The 24029-nt window shown below is 49.8% G+C and overlaps 1 protein-coding gene across 1 annotated transcript in view; it reads right to left on the bottom strand.

Annotated features, from left to right (window-relative positions):
- Vil1 (villin 1) overlaps positions 1–24029 on the bottom strand; it is a 26177-nt gene extending 2148 nt beyond the window's left edge. The window contains exons 1-19 of the mRNA NM_009509.2: positions 23977–24029; positions 18259–18344; positions 17373–17447; positions 14857–15053; positions 13736–13844; positions 13508–13618; positions 11958–12160; positions 11774–11852; positions 11536–11634; positions 10333–10486; positions 9638–9738; positions 9413–9550; positions 7718–7876; positions 6682–6861; positions 6028–6173; positions 5790–5934; positions 5158–5346; positions 2728–2796; positions 982–1122 (exon numbers count right to left, since the gene is read on the bottom strand). Of these exons, the coding sequence (NP_033535.2) occupies positions 982–1122; positions 2728–2796; positions 5158–5346; positions 5790–5934; positions 6028–6173; positions 6682–6861; positions 7718–7876; positions 9413–9550; positions 9638–9738; positions 10333–10486; positions 11536–11634; positions 11774–11852; positions 11958–12160; positions 13508–13618; positions 13736–13844; positions 14857–15053; positions 17373–17447; positions 18259–18333 (2370 nt within the window). The 5' untranslated portion in view covers positions 18334–18344; positions 23977–24029. The remainder of the gene's footprint in view (positions 1–981; positions 1123–2727; positions 2797–5157; positions 5347–5789; positions 5935–6027; positions 6174–6681; positions 6862–7717; positions 7877–9412; positions 9551–9637; positions 9739–10332; positions 10487–11535; positions 11635–11773; positions 11853–11957; positions 12161–13507; positions 13619–13735; positions 13845–14856; positions 15054–17372; positions 17448–18258; positions 18345–23976) is intronic.

The raw sequence follows: 24029 nt of genomic DNA, 5'->3' as shown, positions 1-24029 counted from the left end.
CGGCCCTGCTCTTGGGCTCTGCAGGCCTGCCAGCTGATTACCAGCCCTGCCCATGCTCATATCTACCTCCCAGAGGCTGATTCATCAGCACTGCCATACCCTCCTGCTGCCGCCGCCGCCATCAAGAGCCGTCATTCCACTCTTGTTAATAATAGCTCACCTTTAGAGTTTGAGGGAGCCAAAAATGTCTGAAATCTTCCTCTCCCCATTTGGCACTAAACTCAAGCTTTCTCACATTATGCTTATAATATATCCATGATTTAAAATAATAATAAATAAGTCAGGCTGGAGAAATGGCTCAGTGGTTAAGAGCACTGACTGCTCTTCCAGAGGTCCTGAGTTCAATTCCCTGCAACCACATGGTGGCTCACAACCCTCTGAATCTGATGCCCTCATATTCATATAAAATAAATTTTAAAAAAAAGTCAAGGACTGGGAGGATGGCTCAGAGGTTAAGAGCAGTTGCTGCTCTTAGAAAGGACGCAAGCAGTTCCCAGCATCTACATGATGATGGCTCACACCATCTGTCACTCATTACAGGGGATTTGGTGCCTTTTTCTGGCCTCTGTAGACAGCATGGATATGGTGCACATACAAACATGTAGACAAAATACTCATAAATGTCTTTTAAAAAAATTAAGAATCAAAAAAGAAAAATTTATCCCAGCACTTGGGAGGCAGAAGCAGATGGGTCTCTTAAGTTTGAAGCCAGCCTAGGTTATAAAATGTCTATTTTTAAAAAAATCAGCTACTGACAACTGATTTTAAATAAATCTGAGTCCACACACACTCCCACAACACAATGAGCAGTGTGATTGGACTTCTATGCCCTGCTCCCAGGGATATAGGACCCCCATGAAGGTGTTTGGTTCACCAAGGACTCCCAGGCACTCAGTCCTCTGCGGGCAGGGCACAGTCTGAGGTTATTAGGTTTTCTAATAACATGGACCAGACCTTGTCCTGCTTGTGTCCCTGACTCACCTCCTTCCTGCTGGGGTCCACACCCTCAGGGAGATCCTCTACAGACTTGTTTACCAGCTGCTCCAGGGGGAAGGTGGGCAGGGGCCCAGAACTCAGACTGGTATTGGCAGTGAAAACGTCCACTTTCGGGCTCATAACCTCCTAGGAAAGAAGACAACCATGGGTTACTTCAGCAGCCCTGAGGTGTGGCAACATCCTGTGCTGCTGTGCGCTGTGATCTATGGTACCTTCTGTAGGAGGGCCCTCCTGGTTCTCCCCTTCCCCTCTTACACACACAAACACACACTGTAGAACAAACAGTAAAATGAATACCATCTCCTGGGTTGGACCCAAAAGCTAATAGCCTAGTGGCCTGCAACTGGCCTAAGTCAGTTGGGAAAAGATGGCTGTTTAATCAATGACTAACATCGCCATGGCTTCCCCTGGAATGTGACATCTAATTTATCTAAGACATCTGTGACCCTTTCTCTTATAGCTGTTGTAAAACTGTCATCTATAAATTCATCACTCGGCCTCAAACTAGCTTTTCTTTTTAAATACTGCACTGTCCACCTGGAAGGGCTAAGCACCATAGTGTTTTCAGGCTGCGATTGGAGGGCTACCCTCACCTGCTTGAGAAGTTGCTCTCAGGTTCTGATTGCATTTCTGAAGAGCTAGCCCTGTCTTTCTTCTGCGGGCCTGTGACAACCTCAAAGGACAATTTTGAATTCACAGCCTCATATCCCAAGCCTACATGCTAAACATATCTCCAATAAGTAGCAGAGAGACTGAAGGAGTCACAATCATCCTACCTGGAGGACTATTCCTCACCATGACTGTGCTTAGAGACGGCACCATTTCCCCCAGGGCAAGCAGGCCATGGCTTAAGTTCATCAGCCCACCTAAGCCTTTCATTTAAAGCATGCAGAACCTGGAGCTGAGGAGACGGCTCAAAGGATAGATACTTGCTGTGTGAGCGTTAGGCCTGAAGTTTAGATCCCCGTCACACAAAAAAACATGCCGAGTCCACCTGTAATAGCACACCCCGGAAGCAAAGACAGGAATCCCAGAGGCAGGCAAGCCACTAGACCAGCTGAAATGGAAGGCTCTGGATTTGCAAAATACCCTGCCCAATCAGGGAAGACATTCCATATCAGCCTCTGACCTCCACACACGAAAGAGCACACACAATGAAAAAACAAAACCACGCATGTTCCTAAGAGCCAACTCAAATGGAGCCTTGACATCTGCTAACTTTGGTTCTAGCTTTGATTTGTTTGTTTGTTTGTTTGTTTTGAGTCTCAGTGTCTCTACCTGGTCATCCTGCCTCTGCCTCCTCAGCTGCCTCCTCGGTTCTGCAATTATAGTCACGCACCACTATGCCGAGAAAAAAAATCTGCATTTTAATATGCTGCCTCATGGGTGCTAAAAAATCTGTTTCACTATGAAATGGAGTCAGCTGGGCAGTGGTGGCACACGCCTTTAATCCCAGCACTTGGGAGGCAGAGGCAGGTGGATTTCTGAGTTTGAGGCCAGCTTGGTCTACGGAGTGAGTTCCAGGACAGCCAGGGCTACACAGAGAAACCCTGCCTTTAAAAAACAAAAAAAGAAAAAGAAATGGCATTGTATGCTACACAGCAAGGACTTCCACAAGAAAAGGGAAGAGATTGGGGTGGCATATAAGATGCAGATGTCTCCTAACATGTCAGCTCCCACCGACAGGACCACCTTCAGGCCATTCAGAGCCAGCCGTGCCACTGTACTTACGTCAGCAATCTGGCTCCAGTCCCCAGAGTTTCCCAGCTCTGCCTTAAGGTCATCATAGGATTTGGTGTTCTGCAAATAAAGTACACAACAGATCAGAATCCATCTCAGCAGAGGAGGTAAATGGCTGTTTACTTTCAAGAGTAGAAAAAGACCTGAGCAGTGGTGGTGCGCGCCTTTAATCCCAGGACTTGGGAGGCAGAAGCAGGAGGATTTCTGAGTACAAGGCCAGCCTGGTCTACAGAGTGAGTTCCAGGACAGCCAGGGCTACACAGAGAAACCCTGTCTCGAAAAAAACCAAAAAAAAAAAAAAGAGTAGTAGAAAAAGGTTGATCTGGGACTGGTGGGGAAGTGGGCAGGGGGCAGCTCAGGGGAGCAGGTGAGCAAGGTGGTCCTAATGATGATGGAGATCAGATGGAGAGAGAAAGGCCAAAGTAGCTCACATCAGAAAAAGGCAGGGCAAGCTCACTGTTCTGCTCCTGCTCAGCTGGGTAGGGCAATAGAGAAGAGTATGTGCCTCCCTGACCCGTTGTGAGGCCTGTGCAAATAGCCATGGGCATTACTGACATACTGGGGAACTTGGGGGATCGGGTACACTTAAGGGGATCCCCAGCAGAAGACAGGGAAGGGAGAGATACTTTTAGGAGCCTCCTCTATACACAGCCCCAGAGCTTAACACCCAGGGTGACACGCCAGAACTCCCTGAGTGAATTGTGCTTCCTGAAGGGATGAGTGAGGTAGAGAAGGAAGCAGAGTCTTGAGGTGATGGGGCGGCACACATCTGGACTGCTAAGCACTGGGTTGACTGTGAGGCTTGGTGGATAAAGGGTGCATGCCTCCCACGCATGAGGACAGGGGTTCAGATCTCCAGCTCTCACAGAAAGCCCACTCGCTATAGCAGCTTGTGTAACCACAGCCTCTTAGCCTCTCAGGAAGTGGAAACAAGAGACCCCATTCCAGGGCAAGCTGACTAGCTAGACTACATGAACCTCTGAGCTCTGGGATTGGAGAGCAACCCTCCCTCAGGAGTCAAAATCTAGAATGAGCAAAACAGACACAGGGATATGAACCTTGAGCCTCCCTATGTATGCACACACACACACACACACACACACACACACACACACAAACACGGCAGGGTGAGAGGTGGAGGAAGATTTGCTTAATCCATCCTGAGGACGAAACAGCCTATCAACAAGAGTCAAGAGTAAAGAAAAGGGGACAGGGAGCAGCAGGTTTGAGGAAATTAAGTTCTCTGCCCTAAACTCGTCTGCTCTGCCAATTTCAAACATCCAGAGCCACAAGCCTGGGGCAGGGAGCTGGAGGCAGGGAAACGGGTGCCCCCGGAGGCCTGACACACTGACCCCCAGTAGGGAGCACGTGGGTGACCCACTTTGCTGGGTTTAGAGCCAGGGAGAGTTCATCTGTCCTTTAGAGGGGCAGTGTGCTGGTACTGAGGACTCTCCAGGGTAGCCTTAAAGACGTTCCTAAGAAAGGACTGTCCTTGAACACATTCGTCACATGCATGTGCTGTCACAGATAAAACCTTAAGCTGCTGAACACAACTACGCACAGTAAAGAACTGAGTCTTGAATTTTAATTCTGATCAATTTCCTACAGCTTTGCATAGCACAAAAACAGGGCACTAGAATTACCCCCTCGCTTCTGTATGTGAGGGGAAAGAGGTACCAGGGCTTTGTTCATACTCAGCAAGTGCTGTGACACTAGGCTACACCTTTGTTTTTGTTTGGTTGGGTTTTGGGTTTTGGTTTCTTGGTTTTTGGTTTTTGGTTTGGTTAGTTTTTTATGCTATGTGGTTCAGGCTGGCCTCGAACTTGAAACCCTTCTACCTCTGTTTTCAAGTTCTAGGAACACAGGCATGCCTCATCCACTGTGCCTACAAACCTTAGGTATTTTGTTTTATTGGTGGGTTGTTATTATAACAGAGTCTTATTCCAGAGGTGGTGGTATACACCTTTAATCCGGATCAGCACTCTGGAGGCAGAGGTGAGTTCGAGGCCAGCCTAATCTACAAAGTGAACTCCAGAACAGCCAGGGCTACACAGAGGAAACCTGTGTCAAAAAATCAACAACAAAGACAGGGTTTCAGATAGCCCAGGCTGTCCCCTAACTTATTTTGTAGCCAAGGATTGTCTTAAACTTCTGCTTCTCCTGCCTCTACCTCCCCAAAAGCTTATACCATCATGCCTGGCCACTAGTTTTGTTTTAATTCCCTTCCCTCTTCCTTCCCAGGTTGCTTACTGGCCTTACTTTGTATTTTAAGCACCTAAAACCATTTTTACAAAATTCCAAAGGGGGGGGGGGAAGAAGGCTAGTGGCATCTGGACCAGGGCCTCCCTTTGGATTGTGCCATGAAGCTACCTGGAGGGAGGGTGTGCTGAGTCTTGAGGGCTGGCTGGACTAGCTACTCACACTCCACTTGAAGGGATCCCAAGCCAGGAACCAGCCTGTGAAGGTGGGGGGCTCGTGTCCCTGCTTCACCACGATGATAGGGGTCTCAAGGTCTCGGTTTCCAGGGTGGGTCTTGAGGTATTCTTGTACAGTTGTAGCTGCAGCCTTCTTCTCTTCCTCATTGGCATGTTTCCCTATCCAGAAGAAGACCTGTGGAGAGCCCCACAGCCCCTCAGTCCTTTCCTGCGTGGTGATCAGTTTGGGCAGTCTCCATGCCTTCCGGCTCTGCCTTGGCTCATCCCCGATGCCCAGCTAGAAAGACCTGTTGCTGCTCAGCTAATGACCTTGAGCAAGGCCTGTTTTGACCTTGACTTTACATCTGGGAAATGAGGCTGGTCACACGCTGCTCCTTAGACAGCTAGTGAACATGTGGTACTCCTCTGCCACAAGAGCACAGTATGCCTGACAATGTTCCTGCTTCTGTGGGAAATAAGTTGTGGGATGTCCCTCTGTTTCTCCCTCCTCCTCCACAAAGAAGAAGAATGCCCCACGCCCCTCCAAGACCTTGGCATTTCCCTACCCTAAAGCTACTGGAATCTCTTAATGGTAGGAACCAAGGTGGGGAAGGTTAGTCCCCGGACCTCCTGTCCTACCTGGTCCCAGACATCCAATAGGAACACATCCTCCTCCTCCAGGTCATCCTGATTGAAGTCAAAGATCTCTGTGGCCAGAAAGCGTCCGGTCTGGTTGGAGCACTCGAAGAGCCGAGGAGTGATGACTTGGTTTTCCTCCTGCAGCCTGTAGGATGGGAACACAAGCACTGAAGACTCTCAGAAGGTCTCTCACACGGAACATGGGTGGGAGGCAGGGGAGGAGATGCTGGGATAGTACCTCTTGGTGTTGGCGTAGGGCGCCTTCCCGCCCAGAGCCATCCAGAAGTTGGCTGGCTCCTGCCCCTCTACTACCACTTGTTTCTCCGTCCGAGAGATGGTATCAGCAACCATCTTGGCCATCTCCCTCTCATCCCCACTGCAGCCCTGGGAAATGAAGGAGGTCAGCCATGCTAGGAAGAGCATCCTTGGTACCACCCACCCCCTCACCCTTCGGCTACATTCAGCTGGACCTCCTGGGTCTGAGAGGGTCCTTTGGGATCAGGACTCCAGGCACACCATGAGGGACAGTTCTTACTTTCTTCTATCCTTAACAGTCTAAAGACTAGCAGAGATGATAAGCCCCACCCCCCCACCCCGAGTAAAAAAGGGACAAGAGACGCAAGGTAGAGGGAGAAAATCGAGACAGGGGAGTACCTGCTGATGGAGCTGATGGATACCTCATATGAAAGGAACAGGACAGGCTGATTTTAATGCAGTCTGAGAGAATCAGAGAGGCACAGAGAGACCAGAGCTATGCAAGGGAGACTCTTAGGCTACCACAGTGGACCTGCAAGTGGGACCTGATAACCCATAAGTCTCCTATCTTTGCCCTGATGTGTTCTGTGACTGAGAAGGCCCACTGGAGATGGGAGGCCTGTGGCCCCTCGCACACCTTCCCACACCACAGGTAGCAGCAGGACGGAGTCTTGAGTATGAAGACATCATTGGAGTTGAGGGACGTGGCCCGGGCTGTCACCTCAAAAGCCTTGGTGTTATCAGCATTGGTCCCTCGGACCTGAAATAGCCTCGTAGAGGGCACAGGCTCCAAGTTGTTCTTTCGGGAGGTGCCTCCCTGCGGGCATAAGGGGAAGGTGGGAAAACAGGGACAAGCATGAAGGGGACACAGTGATGTGAAGAACATCCGGAGGGGGAAAGGGCTAAAGAGCCAGCCCAAAGACAGCTTGGATTTTGGCTCTCTGCTGCTCAAGATTCTCAGTGACTTTCCACTGCTTTTCTGTGAAGTCCGAGGACTCTGCTGGCCCTTGAGGGCCCATAAATTCGAAATGAAGGCACCAACTATCTTTGTGTTCTTTCTCTTTCCTTCTCTAAACCCTCAGGAAAGCTGTGCCCCTACACTGTAAGCCCCCATTTTACCTCCAGAGAGCTAGTTTCCCCCTGCCCCAAATGTCTAGAGGTCCTCTGAATTCCTTCCCACCACGAGTCCTCTGCCTGCCCCCTGCCTCCCATTGAACTCAACTTCCATCCCTGGTATTTAACTGCACAGTGCTCCAAGCCAGGAAGTCACCACTTAGGCAGAGCCATATGACCATCCCTTCCCAACGAGCGATGGCCTGTCCTGTCTCGCTTCACTTCCTGAGTTGCAAAAGACTGTGTGTTTAGAAGGTTTGCCACAAAGAGATCACTGCTTTGAACAGCTGCGCGAGATGTCTGGTTCATTTCACTGGGAAGGTACAGCAAAGCTAGCCCCTCAAAACCCTCCTTTTTCATGGAGCAGAGACCAAGAAGAGTAAATAATATTTGTACACTTCGAAGGTTCCTTCCCTATGACCCTACAGCAAACATGCTGGTCTCTGTTATACATGACAAGGGACCTCTCCTATGAGGAACAGGCTTGGCCCCAGCCTCATGCCCACCATACAACCCCTTCCCCATCTCCCAGATGCCATCTCTCAGTGCAGCAACTGCACCTGATAAACCACCATGCGGCCCTTGAAGATAGACATGAGGTGAGGCGGCTCCTTGCCCATCGTGACCCGGATCTGTACTGGCTCGTCATTGTACTTCTGGTCCAACAGGACGGCTTGATACGCCGAGGCTGCAATTTCATCCTGGCTGGCCTGGCTGCCCTGGGAATAAGCAAGAAGGGGAGGATGGGGTCCTGAGTTTGACCCTATCCCTCTGCCTCCAAAATACCCCACCCCAATTTTAAATCGATTACACTTGTTTAAGAATGTGTATGTGTGCGCTTACATGTATGGGTGTGAGCCAGGCAGTAGCACATGCCTTTAATCCTAGCCCTCAGGAGACAAAGGCAGGCAGATTTCTGTGAGTTTGAGGCCAGCCTGGTCTACAGAGAGAGTTTACATGCACAAGCCATGGTGCAAGTTTCGAGGTCAAAGACTTTCTGCAGCCATGGTCTCCCCGACCACGCGGGTTCCGGGGACGGAACTCACATCAGACTTGGCAGCAAGTGATTTTACCTGCTGAGCTGTCTCTCCAGCCCCCACCCACTTTTAAAAATGTTTTTCCTTTTGAGATGGAGTCAGTAAGTATATCCCTACATGTCCTGGCCCTTGCTACATACAACAGTCTAGCATGGAATTTATCAACCTGCCTCTGCCTCTCAAGTGCTTGGACTAAGGCATGTGTCCCTCTATACTAGGCCTTGCACAATTATCATCATTTTTTTTTTAGACTGGGTCTTACATATCGTAGGCTGGCCTGGAATATTCCATATAGCCTAGAATGACCTTGAACTTCTGATCTTCCTTACTCCACCTCCTAAGTGCTGGGATTGGAGGCATTTGCTACCACACTAGGTTAGATGCAAGGCTGAGGACTGAACCTAGGGCTTTGTGTATGTTAGGCAAGCACTCCACAGCTGAGCTACATCTCAGCCATCTCCAAATCTGGCATGGCTGGTCCCATAATACACCCTTCCCTTCAAGTCTATATTGAACACATCTAAAATCTAACCCCAATAGACTGTGATTTGGACCCTAGCCCCAATTCTAATCCTTTCCCAGCCCAGCCCTGGCTTACCTCAAATGCAGTATACTCTTCCTGCTCCATCCTCAGAAAAATACCACATAACTCACTCCCCTGCACTCACGCATCTGACACAGAGTCCCCACATAGAGCAGGTGACAGGAATTAGAAAAGAGACTCAGAACCAAAAGGAAAGAGCTGTGAATGGGGAAGTCCAAAGAGAACAATCTCAGAGCTAAAGCCAACCCAAGATGGGAAAAACTGGGGAATTCAACCCATGGGTGAAGACAGGAGTGGGGGAGAGTTGAGCAGATGTGCTGCAGGTGGGATGGAGAACTGAGCAGATGTGCTGCAGGTGGGATGCAGAAAACTGAGCAGGTGTGCTGCAGGTGGGATGTGGGGAACTGGGCAGATATGCTGCAGGTGGGATGGAGAACTGAGCAGATGTGCTGCAGGTGGGATGCAGAAAACTGAGCAGGTGTGCTGCAGGTGGGATGGAGAACTGAGCAGGTGTGCTGCAGGTGGGATGTGGAGAACTGGGCAGATGTGCTGCAGGTGGGATGGAGAACTGAGCTGATGTGCTGCAGGTGGGATGTGGAGAACTGGGCAGATGTGCTGCAGGTGGGAAGGAGAACTGAACTGATGTGCTGCAGGTGGGGTGGGCAGGACCTCACCTGCCAGATATATAACAAGTAGTGTTGCTTTTCCCCTATGAGGTAGGTGTAGAGCAGCAGGTAGCAGTCACCACCGTAGAAATGGCCCAGCCACTTGGACTCCACAGGCACCAGCTCCAAGTCCTCGATGCGCCACACCTGGGACCAGAATCAGTCCTGTATGAGGTCCAGCCTGGGTTCCACCACCCCCTTCTCACCAACCTGTCCTCCCTGTCCCTCACTCACCTGCACTTCCCCACTCCCGTCATCCACCATTTTCTGCTGGGCAGCCACCTGAGGTTGTACATGCATGGTCAGAGCATCAAACTTCACCTGTTCCACCTTAGCTGGAGAGATGAGGACACCAACTGTCACTAGCTGAGGTGCCCCATATCCTCACTACAATCCTAAGAGCTGGCTGGTACTCGTAGACCCACATGATAGATGAAGAGACTAAAGCCAGCAAGGTTCAGCTATCTATCTAACGTCACACACACAGAGTAGTATGTGTCACAGCTCCATGCCCCTAAGACCTCATTAGTGGCTCTCAGGCCACTGAGGACAACTGAGGGTCAAGAGCAGTGCTTTATTTAGTCCAGCTCCCTGGAGCATTCAGATTTCAAGACCGGCCTCGCCTCCCAGCTTGACAGGAATCCCGTCGTGATGAAGGCTCCACACTGTCCTTTCATTTGAACCCCTCCCCCAGCATCCGGCATACCTCTTGCCCTCAGCAAATAGTCTGCTGAGGTTTTCGGTTTCCAGGGAGGTTCAACTCCATTCCACAGGACAGACAAGTCATTTTTAGCTCCCCTTTTCTTGTGATAACCGGAGCTTTTTTAGTCTTCTGGGCTCTCTGTACCCACCAGGGAGCTGAGAGCCAGGGTAAGATGTGTATGAAAGAGCGGAATTGGGAAAGGGAGGAGGGAGGCGTGGATTCTCACCCACAGAGCCCACAGTGTGGGTTTTGCCGAGGCCTGAGGTCCGGTTGGGCACTGTCCACTTCTGGAAGAGTTGTTGGAAGATGGGGGACTCGGCCCCGTCATTCTGCACCTCAACCTGCGTGCTCGGTGGGTACTGCTTGGCTTTGATGAAGTTCTGGGGAAAGGAGGGGGTCACTGGCGACTACTGCCTCTTGTCCCTAGATCTCCATACCCCCTGCAAGCCAAAGCCTGGTCCTGACCCCAACCAGATCCACTTAGCCTCAATCCTGAACACGCCCAGCTCCAAGCCCAAAGCGGACCCCAAACTTAACCACACTAACCCTCTTCAATCAAGATCAAACCTTATAGTGTCTCAAACTCCAACCTCAACCCTGAATGCTGACCCTGATACCAACAAATCTGACCCCTACCTGAACTATACCCCAATTCGATTCTAACACCCATTCCAACCCAACTGACTGACCTGACTCCAGACCTGAGGCCTGGCCATCAAGCCTGCTCAGTCTTTTTGGAGGAAGACGAGCCATTCCCTTAAACAAAGCTCTTGCAGGGGGGAGTGACACCCAATATCCTGAGGAGGCCTAGGTTTGTCTAATTGTCAGCTCACTCACATGCTGAGAGCCAGGAAGCTGGTGACACTATGTTCCTCAGCCCCCAGCAACTGTGTCCATTTGCCCCTAGCCCTGACCTCCCAGAATAGATAGTCCTTAGACTCTTCCTGGTGCTATGGCCTGAATGCCTGCCTGCCTTCCTTCCTCCCTCCCTCCCTTTTTTTTTTTTTTTTAATGTTTATATGAGTACACTGTCACTGTCTTCAGACACACCAGCAGAGGGCATTAGATCCCATTACAAATGGTTTTGAGGCACCATGTGGTTGCTGGGAGTTGAACTCAGGACCTTTGGAAGAGCAGTCAGTGCTCTTAACCTCTGAGCCATCTCTCCAACTCCCTGAATCCCTTTCTGCTGCTGCTGCTGCTGCTAGATCAGCTGTTCTCAACCTGAGGGTCACAACCCTGTTGGGGTCACATATCAGATATCCCGCATATTAGATATCTATATTACGATTCATGACAGTAACAAAATTATAGTTATGAAGTAGCAATGAAAATAATGTTATGACTGGGGGTCACCACAAGATGAACTGTATGGAAGTGCCGCAGCATTAGGAAGGTGGAGAACTGCTGTGCCTGACCCCTTCCTTACCAAGGCCTGGCTCATGGCTCCGCTCCTCTCCTGAGCGTTGGCATTTTTTCCCTTCCACACAAAGATCTTCAGGCCTCCCTGGTCCAGGATGTAACAGTCCTGGAGCCAATAGAGAAAAAAAAAAATTAGCCTGTGGTGCTGGGGTGGGGGTGGGGCTAGGCTGTGCCAGTTTCCCCCACTAAGTCTGCTTTAGCATCTTATAGATGCCCCTTGCTTGAGGTCTTCCAGATCCTCTCACCTCATGCTTGAGCAGGTCTTGTGTGAGTGGCCGAGTAGCAACTTCTCTAACCACCAGTTTTCCTTCGGAGTCAGACACACTGCAGAACACAGGAAGGCAGGGATAGGGATAGGAGGTGCTGCTGGCAGAGTACCCTAACCCAGGAAGTCACCAACACCCAGGAAGGCCTCAAGCCAGAACTCACTGGTACAGCTTGAGTGCAGCCTTAGCGGCCGGCTCCACCACTGAGTCAGAAATAGCAGCCTTCAGTTCTTTGCGTGGGCCCAGCACGTGGTTCATAATTGCCATCAGCTGTGGGGAGTCCCCTTCCTTCTCCCCGTCCACCACACCTACGTAGGTACGTCCACCCCGTTCCTGGTCTCGGATCTCTTTGGCCAAGGCCATGCCCTGTAGAGAGGGCACAGATGACCCATGAAGGTTGGCAGACAGGGTAGCAGTGTTCACCACCCTGAACTTTGCTGGGCAAACTCCACCCCATTGTGCAGATCTACAAGAGGTGGAAACAAGGCTTTTCAGGTGTGTGAGGCAACGGTTGGAAGCTATGGGGAGGTAGATCTCCTCGTAGGTGATGGTTGGGGGCGGAGGTGTGTTTGCGATGGTCTAGCTGTGCCTGTAGTTTTGACATTGTTGGGAATTTATGGCTTCCCTTCTGTACAAGAGCTGAACCTCAAAGGTCATAGTACTCTACTTAGTCTGCCCAAGGTACACATGCTCACGGTGCAGATGCAAATTCACATGAACATATCTATACACAAATACTTAGACACACACATAGTTCGGTTCCATGAAAGTTCACACAGGCATGTATCTGCACACATAGTCCGGAGAGTGACAGCTTTCATGTGTACACACACTGTGGTTCACTTTTTCAGCCCAAGACCACTCCCTTCGTGAGCCATCTGGAGTCCCTGGGCCCTGTGGACAGCAACAGCTGTGTGCTTCTGTCTCCAGCCTAGCTCTCGGCTCTCATCGTAGGACAGAGCCTCTTCAGATAGTCAAAAGTGCCCTCTGTTTCCCCCCTAGAGGTTCTCCCCATCTCAGGAACTGGGCCGCTACTCTTCCCTACTGTTCTCAAGCATAAGGCTTTGCATCTTCACCCCATACATAGTTAAGCTGGGATTCCACCTGGTCCCCTTCGCAGCCCATTTCCACTTAGAGATCAGATAAGCTTCATTAGCTGGGTGTACCCAGTAAGGACCTAACTCACAACCTGTTGGGCGCACATCCTGCCGATGAGACCTGCTACCTGCTCAGCATCTTCCTACTGGGCAATACCAGCTACTTTCCTGCCCCAGGGCCTTTGCCTCACCTCCATCTGATCCCCAAAGTCTCCCTGTATGCCTAGTACCGAACTTCTCCAGTTCTCTGATTCATCCTTTCCCTTACGTTTTTTTGACCAGTCGGCCGGCTTCTGGGTAGAGCCAGGGCAAAGCTCTGCCCACCTCATCCTCCTGAATACCCAAGGCTGAGAATGGGGCTTGCCATACTACGGAGACATATTCTACCGTAAGGGTTAGCCACAAGTACACACAAGCAGTATGCCTCTTCATGTACATAGAGACTTAGGTCTACTTTCACACACTGTCCTGTCCCCAGAAGTGCCAGAGAGAAGCCTGTGGGGTGGGGTAGTTGCGGGGCTGTGGGGTTGAGGTTGACTAGGGTAGGTGACACTGAGACGAGTGAAGCCGATGAGGCATGTTGAATTGCAGAAATGAGGTGCCCTGATGGGGTTACCCGAAGTCTCTCCATGCGGTTACTCTCTGGCCCATTCCACTGGATAATAAGCTTCCCAAGGTCCAGCAGGAAGACATCCCCTCTGTTGAAACTCTTCCAGGACATTTCCACCTAGAGGGTACAGGGAAGTTCAGAGCCTCCCCCATCAGCCTCATCTCCAGCCACCCTCCCTTCCTTCTGCCCCCTCAGGCTCAGTTCTTAGCCCGCGTCCCAGCCCCGCCAACTCACCTCTCCAGCCAGCACATTCCTCTTGCCCTTGACGTGCAACAGTCGCTGGACATCACAGGAGTTTGTTTCTACGTGCTTCATGCCGGAAGCCACTCCCCCTTTCCGGATCCTGGGAAAGAAAGGAAAGCTGACTTAAGGGCGCTGGGTGGGAGAGTTGTGCCAAGGTCCTGAGCTTCCTTGGGCCCTCTGAGGTCCCAACTGGGACAGCCACCTGCCAGTTAGCCTGAGTGGGCAAAGGAAGTTCCAAACATTAAGCTTAAAGTCACCATCAGTGTCCTACAAGGGCTTGGCTGGCGGGTAGCATATTGTTGCACCTGACCCTGCATTGTATGTCTTCCTATCCCTTGCCCTAGTTCCTGGCCCTGCAGAGCGGTCTGCCAAGATAATCATGGTAATTTGGAGAGGAGAAAGTGGGCATAACGCCAGGCTCTGGTGACCAGGCGCTGAGGCGGAAGAAGGGAGAGATGCCACTCGACTACCAGAGAGTAACCTTGGACTGTAACCGCTGGTAGAAGAGAACAACACAGAAAGGGGAGGTAGGGATATCGGTGATTGGAGAGCTTCCATCCTACACGTTAAATGAAACTGCGGTGGTGGAGCTGGGGTTTCCATGAGGAGAGCCAGCTTCAGACTTGTCTAGAAAAAGTAGGTCTTTGCACTGTGAAAGGCCTGATTGGAGAGAGAAGAGGGAACAGCCACCTGCCAGTTAGCCTGAGTGGGCGTGGCTTGCTTTAATAGCCTGAGAACATCAGGCCCTGAGCGGTCCCTGTAGACAAGAGCTAAGGTACAGAATTCACGCGCCATAGTCACAGAAGGGGCCAAGGGGTAAGTCCAGCCAAAGTAGACTCAGAGGAACGGGGCCACGGTCAGAGTAACAGCAGCGATAAGGGTGAGGGATGGAAAGGTGGAGAAAAATTAACAAAAGGCATGTGCGCTCCCCAGAGCCCCCAGAGCCTCAGACTTCCTTCTGAAAGTCTGGCCAGCTCACCTCCCACCTACCAGAGTCTCTCACACTTCAGGCCTTAATGTCCCTGTCTCTTCAGCCCAGCCCCCAGTTCCAGTCCCCACCTCAGATGACCAGTCTTGGTGTCCTCCCCAGTCCCAGTTGTCCCCCGCCCTACACAAGGCCTTGCTTGAAGTAGCTCCGGAAAGTCTCGCTCTCGTTGCCTTGAACCTCGCGGTGCTGGACAGCCCGGCCCTTCAGGTAGTCATCCATCTGTGTGGTGTAGATGGCAGCTGCCCCCTGCTCATCCTGGGACGAGTCCTGGCCAATCCAGTAGTGGATATCATAGGAGAGAGTGCTGCTGGTCTTGTGGATCTGGGGGTGGGAGGCATCTGTGTAGTGAGACCTGGGTCTCCCATAGGCCCCTATCCCATTCTGTCGGATCTGCCACACACTTGAACCCTGGGCCGCAGGTGAGCCTGCAGCAAGGAAGGTCTCTGGTCTGCTGTTGAGCCCCGAATTGTGGTCCGGCTCACTTTACCAATGGAGAAGAGTAGGTGGCTTTCCCCATTATGGACCTTGTTCTTATCTCAAAAATAACGCACATGGAGTGATGCGTGTGGATCAGAGGCCAGTAAGGTGACTGTATCAGCAAACGAATGTATTGCAATCATCCCTCAATGTCCATGAGAGAGAGGACCACCCCATGTTGGAGTCCCTTCTGTAAAATGGTACGTGATGTTTGTATACAATCTGAAAAATCCTCCCTTATGCTTAAAAAATTATGTGTATATATGTACATGTGTGTGCACACGGATATGCTAAGTGTGTTTAAGTGCGGGTATAGGCATGGCCTGGTGTGTGTGTGGAGGTCAGAGGGCAACTTTGGCAAGTTGTTCTTTCTTCTGTACTTGAGGCTTTGAACCCAGCTTGTCAGGCACTTACACTTGCTGAGGAGTCCCTGGATCAAGAACTAACTTTGTTGCTCCTGTTATTTTATTTTATTTTATTTTATTTTATTTTATTTTATTTTATTTTTGATACAGGGCCTCATATAGCTCACATTGGGCAGGAACACTCTGGGATGCAAGATGGCTTCCCACTGGCTTTCTTTTTCTCCCTCAACAGGACTGGGATTACAGGCTGGTATGCTGATGCACCCACTCGTAGGGCTAGGGATGGAACTTGGGGTCCCCTGGATACAAGATCAGCACTCTACCATTTGAGTGACAACCCAGATCTCTCTTAGACTTTACATCACCTCTAGATGATTCATAATACCTAATAGGAGGCAGGTTCTGTCAAAATAGGTGCTATATGACAAGAAAAAAATCTATATAGGTTCAATTATTTAATTTTGTATATATATATGTGTGTGTGTATTTGTGTGTATATATATGTGTATATATATACATATATACATACATATATATGTGTGTGTATATATATATATATATATATATATATATATATATATATATATATATATATATATATGGCATCTCAGCTCCCCTGAAGGTGGAGTTACAGGCAATTGTGAGCCAACCGACATGGGTGCTGGGCTGGGAACTGAACTCAGATCAGTATGCACTCCTAACTGAGGAGCCATCTCTCCAGCCCCCGAGATGCAATTTTTTCAAATATTTTTATACAGTTATTGATTTGTTTGTTTGTTTGTTTGTTTTCATTTTTTTTCGAGACAGGGTTTCTCTGTATAGCCCTGGCTGTCCTGGAACTCACTCTGTAGACCAGGTTGGCCTTGAACTCAGAAATTCACCTGTCTCTGCCTCCCAAGTGCTGGGATCAAAGGCGTGCGCCACCACACCTGGCTATTGATTTTGATATCCTGTATACACAAATACCTCCTGCACACACAATTATTGTGTACATACATCATAGCTGTTTTCAATCTGAGACACACACACAGGCACTCGAAGACTCATAAAATGAAGGAGTGTAATTAGAAACACTTCAAAAGCAAATCGGAGCCGGGCGTGGTGGCGCATGCCTTTAATCCCAGCACTCGGGAGGCAGAGGCAGGCAGATTTCTGAGTTCGAGACCAGCTTGGTCTACAAAGTGAGTGCCAGGACAGCCAGGGCTATACAGAGAAACCCTGTCTCGAAAAACCAAAAAAAAAAAAAAAGCAAATCGGAAGCAAATCAACATAAGAAAAACACAAACATCTCTAGCAGTGTAAGTGGGTAAACATCAGGAAGGGATATGAAGATGATTGTGGGCTTTAGAGGGGGGTCAGGGCTAGCAAAATGGCTCAGTAGGTAAGAGGGCTGCCATGGCAACTGGTGATGAGTTCAATCCCTGAGATGCACAAGACGCCCCGCCCCCCAAGTTGTCCTCTGAACTCCACACTGTCTCCATGGTGTGTGCATGACACACACATGCACACATACACACACACAAATAATTAATAATAATATTGATGATGATGATGCAAGGTAGGCCAACTCAGAAGATTCCCCTAGGCTGAATGAGTTTTTAGCTCTTGAGCTAGAAAGGACTTTTACAAACATTTCTAAGCCCCATGGAGCCCCACAGCTGTAGTCCTGGTCACTCTTGCAAACACTGACTAATGAAGCTAGACCATCCCTCAGCACTGCCCCCAGCCTCTAGCTTCCTCCCTAATACCCAGCAGGCTTTGCTTTCTGTTCAGCCCTGTCCTGGCCTGATCCACTTACAGCCAGGACTACATAGCAGTCACCATCGAAGAAGCTTCCAAAGGTGCTGGAAGGAACAGGTACCATCTGCATAGCCTGAGGGGAGAGAGAGAGAGGTCACAGAGGACAAGATGGCAAACCTGTAGTCCCAGCTACCCAGGGGACAGAAGTAACAGGACTTGCTAGGGTCTAGCCATTCAAGGCTGCGCTGATCACTAGCTGCACTGTTTGGGACCAGTACAGTGGACTCCCAGGAACAGGATACTATCGGGTTTCCGAAGGAGGAAAGAACTGATTCAGGTCAGAAAGAGGTCACAGGAGCTACCGGGACCACCAGGTACTGAAGCTGACCAGGGATGCATAGCAAAATGGAAGCTGAGGGGACAGGGTCCAGCAAGGTTTGGCTGCAGTTTAGAGTCCTTACTGGGCATGGCCCTGGGTTCCATCCCCGGCATCACAAAATACCGAAGAATCGAAAGGTAGGGAAAGGGGCAGGGGGAGGAAAAGTGGCAGGAGCTAGAGAGGAGACAGAAGAGGAAGACAGGACCAGCTGGGATGGGGATGAGGATGTAGAGGTAGGCTAGTGGAGAAGAGAGGTGAGGGAGGAGCATGGGTGGAGCATAGGGAGGAGCGTGGGTGGAACATAGGGAGGAGCATGGGTGGAGCATAGGGAGGAGCGTGGGTGGGGCATAGGGAGGAGCGTGGGTGGGGCATAGGGAGGAGCATGGGTGGGGCATAGGGAGGAGCATGGGTGGAGCATAGGGAGGAGCATGGGTGGGGCATGGGTGGAGCTGGCTGCAGGAGCATCAGCAGCTCTCTTCAGAGTATAGGGCAGAGCTGGAGGAGTCAGATACTAGGCTGCCTGCACCTTCCTGAATCCCAGGGCTCCCCTCCAGACAGAACTCACCTCGATCCTCCATATCTGTATCCCGGGAGTGGTGATGTTGAGAGAGCCTTTGACTTGGGCATTCAGTTTAGTCATGGTGGACGAGCCTAGAGGAGAAGGCATGTGAGAGCAGTGGCCGTCGAGCCAGGCTTGAGGCCCAGAGGAAGAAGGGAAACTGGCTTCCTATGGGGGTCTTGACCACTGTAGTCCAACCTCTACCCTGCCCACCCGGCTTTGATGATGATCCTTTCTTAGTCAAATGTCTACATTGGCTCCCTTAGTGCCTGTTACACAGCCCAGCACTTAAAACATACCCCTCCCTCCATGTTTTTGAAACAAGGTCTTGCTATATAGTGCAGGCTATCCTGTGTGCTATCACAGCCGGCTTAAGGCTCTTCTTTAGCCTCGACCTCCCTACCTCTATAGGCTTTTTGAGACAAGATGTTATGTAGCCCAGGCTACACTATTTCAGACTGCCTGATCTTATGCAGAGGAAACCAAACCAAACACAAAAAGAACCCTCCATTGGTAGAGTGCCTGCTCTATCCTCAGGATTCAGGTTAAAAATCTTCCAGCAGTGATGTATGCCTGTAATTCTAGCACTGTGGAGGCAGAGGCCAGCATATCCCTGAGTCTCCCTGGCTAGCCACTCTGGATGACTTGGTGAGCTTTAGGCCAGTGCAGTGCGTAGTCCCATCTGGGAAATAAGGAGGAGGTGGCAGCAGGGGCAGCGAGATGGCTCATCGAGTGAAGGCATTGCTCACTAGCCCGAGGAGCTGAGTTTAATGCGGAGAGCCCACAAGGGAAGGTGAAAACTCCAACAAAATACCTGCATACTTGGGCACACTAAATAAACATACATAATACATACATATTAACAAGATGCGTAGTATCTGAGGAATGGCACATCGGTTTGTTCTCTGTCCCACACACAGGTACACACATGTGAGCACCTGAAGACACAAACATGCACATATACACGCATACACACACAAATGTAAAAAACAAACCAAAACAGAAAATTGTCTTTGAAGTTCATGGCTACTCTGTTCACAGGAGTGTCAAAAGTGGAAGGACAGCCTCACAGCCTGGTCTACAGAGTGAGCTCAGGACAGCCAAGATTGCAAGATTACACAGAAAGACCTTGTCTCAAATAAAAAAAAAAAGGGTGGGGGTGGGGCCACAAATTTCCATCAGTAAATGAAACAGAAAGTGGTTTATCCACACAAAGGAACACTATTAAGCCATAAGATGATGATAAGATAGAGTATAGCAGTGACACATGGCCCAACACAAACTGTGCTAAGATAAAGGGGCCAGCCATAAAAGAATACACAGGAACGCATCCCATTTACATGAACTGTTCAGACAGGCAAATATGTAGGTCTGAAGACAGGGAACAGGGCACTGGTGAGCACAGAGTTGCCCGCCCACTGGGATGACCAGAAAGTGCTGGAACTGGGAGGTGGAGAGAGCTACATAGCGCTGCGAATATGACAACTGTCACAGAGTCACCTGAACAAAATGGGGACTGGAGCTGCAGCTCTGTGGCAGAGAGCTTGCTTAGCATGCACAAGACCCTGAGTCCCACCCTGAGCTCCTAGATTAATAAAATAAAACAAAATAAAATAAATGTCTGGGTGTTGGTAAACCCAACACTAGGGGTGAAGAGTTGACCCAGAAATAGGAGCATTCAGAGTCAAAGCAGCCTGGGCTATACGATAGATGGATGGATGGATAGGTAGGTAGGTAGGTAGATAGATAGATAGATAGATAGATAGATAGATAGATAGATAGATAGATAGATAATGCATCTTGTGAGTACTTTACTATTATAATACAAAAGAAAGCATGACTCTCCCTCACCAGCCCTACTACCCTACTAATATCCTCTAATCTCTGTGATTATTGCACAGAATATTTTTTGTTTGTTTGTTTGTTTGTTTGGGATAGGGTTTCCCTGTATAGCCCCAGGTATCCTGAAACTCTGTAGACCAAACTGGCCTCCAACTCAGGGATCCGCCTCCCCCCCCCCCCCCACAGAGTGCTGGGATTAAAGGCATTCACCACCATGCCCAGCTGTTGCCCAGATTTCTGCCTGCTCAGTACAAAATCCTGAGCATTAAATTGGGTGTGGTGTTGAACACCTGTAAACCTAGCACTCGGGTGGAGGCTGGAAGAGCAGGAGTTAAAGGTCATCCGTGGCGACATAGCAAGCTTGAGGCCAGCCTGGACTACATAAGATGCTTTCTAATAATAATGATGTGTCAGCAAAATGGCTCGGTGGTAAAGACACTTGCCACCAGCCCGATAATTTGAGTTCAATCCCCAGAACCCACACGGTGGGAAGAGAAAACAACACCCAAAACCTTTCTCCGATTGCCACACGTGTGCTGTGGTATGTACCTGTCCACATACATGCACAATCAGTCAATCAACAGAGCTTCTAAAAATTAATTAAATCTCCCACATTTAGTACAATACCAGTTCTCTGTTGGATAAATGAATGAGTGAAGGAAAAAAGAAAGAAAGAAGGAGAAAAGGAAGGTTTGGATGGATGCGTGGGTGGGTAGCTGGATAGATGGATGGATGGAAGGATGGGTGCATAAATGGATGGGTGGGTGTATGGATGGATGAGTGGATGGATAGCTATATGACAGGCAGAGAGAAGCTGCCACCACTGCTAACCAGCCTCCATCTACTGGCCTGGAAGAAGGCTCCCCATCCCAAGCTTTCCCTAGCTTTGCCTCTTTCTGTTTGAACCTGTAGCTGTGTTTGTTCCAGCTGCTGATCAGAATCACCTGGGAGCTTTTTAAAAAGCTCCTGCTGCTCAGAGCCTGCATCCCCAGGGGTTCTGATTTAATTAGACCAAAATGGGGCTTAGGGCTTGGATACTTTGTTTCCACCAGAGATGAGTCCTTAGTCCTTTGAAAACTGGCCAGGAATCCTGGCATGAGACACAGGGAACACTTGTACCTGGTGGTGCTCAGCCCTCTCCATCAGGATGGAGGTCACCCATTCTCCACGTGCCTGCTCCAAGCTGAGTAGGACCCAGTCACCCTCTGTGACTGCTCCTTGGCCTAGTGACTAATAAGTGCAAGGTCAGGTGTCCCACACTGACAGCCCCATCTCTCCAGCTAATCTCTCCTTGCACTTTGATTTTGAGTCATGTCTTGGATAATAAATGGCTTGGCCTTTACCTCTTGTAAACTCCCTCTTCTGAGCCCCACAGGGTGGCTTATCTTGTGATGTTCTGTCCACTCTGATCAGCCTGCCCCTTGGTGATTCAGGCCACCAATCCATCTTGGGCAGCTTACTGTGTTTGCAGAAGCCTGACTCTCCCCAATACCCCTGTTGGCATGGGCGCCAATATCAGATATTCTTTAGCATGAAAAGTCCCCCAAGACACACACACACACACACACACACACACACACACACACACACACACACACACATACACTCACACACCCCCTCCTGGTTCAGCAAAACCAATTTGGGTACAAAGGATAGTAGTTTTTGTTTTATTCTGGCCATCTTTGTTACTGTTACCCTTTCTCTAAGGCTCTCTTCTGCACTCTTCTGGGTGAGGAATGTGGGCCATACCTTGGTGAGTTAGGAGCAGAGGTCTACCAGATGGACTGTCCTGGAGCAAACTGACAGTAAAATAAACTAATGTTACACACAGGGGTGTTTATTGACCAACAGGGAGGGGACAAAGGCTTGCTGCCTCTCTCTGAAGAAAAGTAAGATTCTTAAACAGAAAGGGGCCCAGCCTCCTTAGAGCCAAGAGGGGATGGCTGGTTCTGAGGGGTAACTGGTCCAACTGCTTCTGCTCCTAGCCATGTTGGTCAGAGCAGATACCTCTCCTTCACCCTAGAAGGATCTCCTCAGCTCTCCTGTCTCCCCTAAACTTCAGGGAGGGTTAGAGGGCTCTCATTCTTTAGCTTGCCAGCAAGGACCCTGGGCTGGATGTGTCCCTCAACTTGAACTCATTGGCTCACCCCTGGTCCCCTTTCTACAGCCCTATCCCTGGGGGACACTTGTCACCCAGAGAACCAAAAGTCAGCTACATGTTCAGAATCTTGGATGCCTCCCCCTCCTGTCCTTCTGTTCCAACTGTCTGTCCACCAACATTCTTCCAACCCTCTCTTCTGCCTTCTAGAACAGTAGTCTGACTGCTGCCTTTACACCCAGGCTGCTTCTGCCTTGGCTTTCCCACTTCCTTCATATTCTTCCAGACTCAATCGGGACACACTTCCTCCAGGAAGCCTTCCCAGAATTTTTGGGCTGGCAAGGAGTACTTTCTCAGGGTCCCACTGTGTCCCAGACTGAAACCTTTCTCGTCTCTGACCAGTGATAAAAAGGCCTATTTATATATAAGTCTGAAGTCCCCAAACTCTACCACCTAGACAGACACAGCCTAGAGAGATGAGAGATGAGAGGTTTGGGTTTGGGTTTGGGTTTTGTTTTGTTTTGTTTTGTTTTGTTTTTCTGGTTTTTCAAAACAGGGTTTCTCTGTGTAGCCCTGGCTGTCCTGGAACTCACTCTATAGACCAGGCTGGCCTTGAACTCAGAAATCTGCCTGCTTCTGCCTCCCAAGTGCTGGGATTAAAGGCGTGTGCCACCACTGCTGGGCTTTCATTTTTTTCTTAAAGACAAAGTCTCGCTCTATAGCTCAGGCTGGCCTCAAACATATAGCAATCCTCCTGCTTCAGCCTCCCAAGTGCTCAGATTATACACACTACACACATGAACATCACTCATGCTTGTAGCTACCAACTCACAGCCCATAGTAGCTAGCACTCATACTGGCATTGTGAACTAGGGAACGGAACCTGTGGGCCTTTGGGGGGGTTTAAGTTCTTCTTCTCCCCAGCTACCTATCCTTGCATATCTACTGTCTTGTTGTTCTTGGGGTACAACTGTAGAGAATCCTGGGCGCTGCCGTGGGTTTTAGTTCCAGCTTTTAACTGGACAGGAATGTAGTAACACCATAGACTAGGTCATGCCCTATACAAAGGATACCCTCCTGCTAACCAAGACCTGGAAGCCCCCAGAGGCAGATTCTCCCAACCTCAAGTGACAGGGGGATTTCTGAGCAGATAACCTTGGTCTGAGTGAGTCCCAAACTTCTGGGCAGGTTTGGCTTTCACTGCCCACTCTGATATAAAATAGATCATGGTAACCGAAAAATGGAGGGGCCATTTCTAGGAAAGGGGTGATGTCCAGGCCTAATAGGGCCTAGGACACAGCTCCTGACTCTCCCCCTCTCTCCTGGTGGCTGCAGCTTACATCCCAGGATACATGTGCCAAGGATACGACCTCCCAGGAGTGTCAGGGGAATGGTGACACAAAGAAACCATTTCAGATGTGTAAGACATGAACACAGAAATGAGCAGCCAGAGAGAAGTAGTAAATACAGGCACGGAGTCCAAGTCTCAGGACTGTCCTGATTTTAATTGTAGAAATCTGAGTCCCAGGAGCCACCTTGGTCCCAGGGAATCTACACAGATGAAGCGAAGGTGACTTACAGGAAAGGGGGTCTGTGAACTTCCTTCATTGAAGGCCCAAGACAGCCTGCTGGCTTCTTGCTTCTTTCAGAGTTTCAGAGCACCTTACCTCACCCCCAAACTTATACCAAGGTGCTACAGAAAGCACAGGCTGCCAGAGAGAAGCAAGGACCCTGTCCCCTCCAACCACCTGTGGTCACCATGTGTCCCCACCCAATTGCCTTACCTGTCTGGAAGAGGCAGCCACCACCTGGGAGATCTTAGGAAGTTGTGGCAAGC

Source organism: Mus musculus, chromosome 1, assembly GCF_000001635.26.
Source record: "Mus musculus strain C57BL/6J chromosome 1, GRCm38.p6 C57BL/6J".
Lineage (NCBI taxonomy): Eukaryota > Metazoa > Chordata > Mammalia > Rodentia > Muridae > Mus > Mus musculus.
This window is presented reverse-complemented; position numbering and strand designations above follow the sequence as displayed.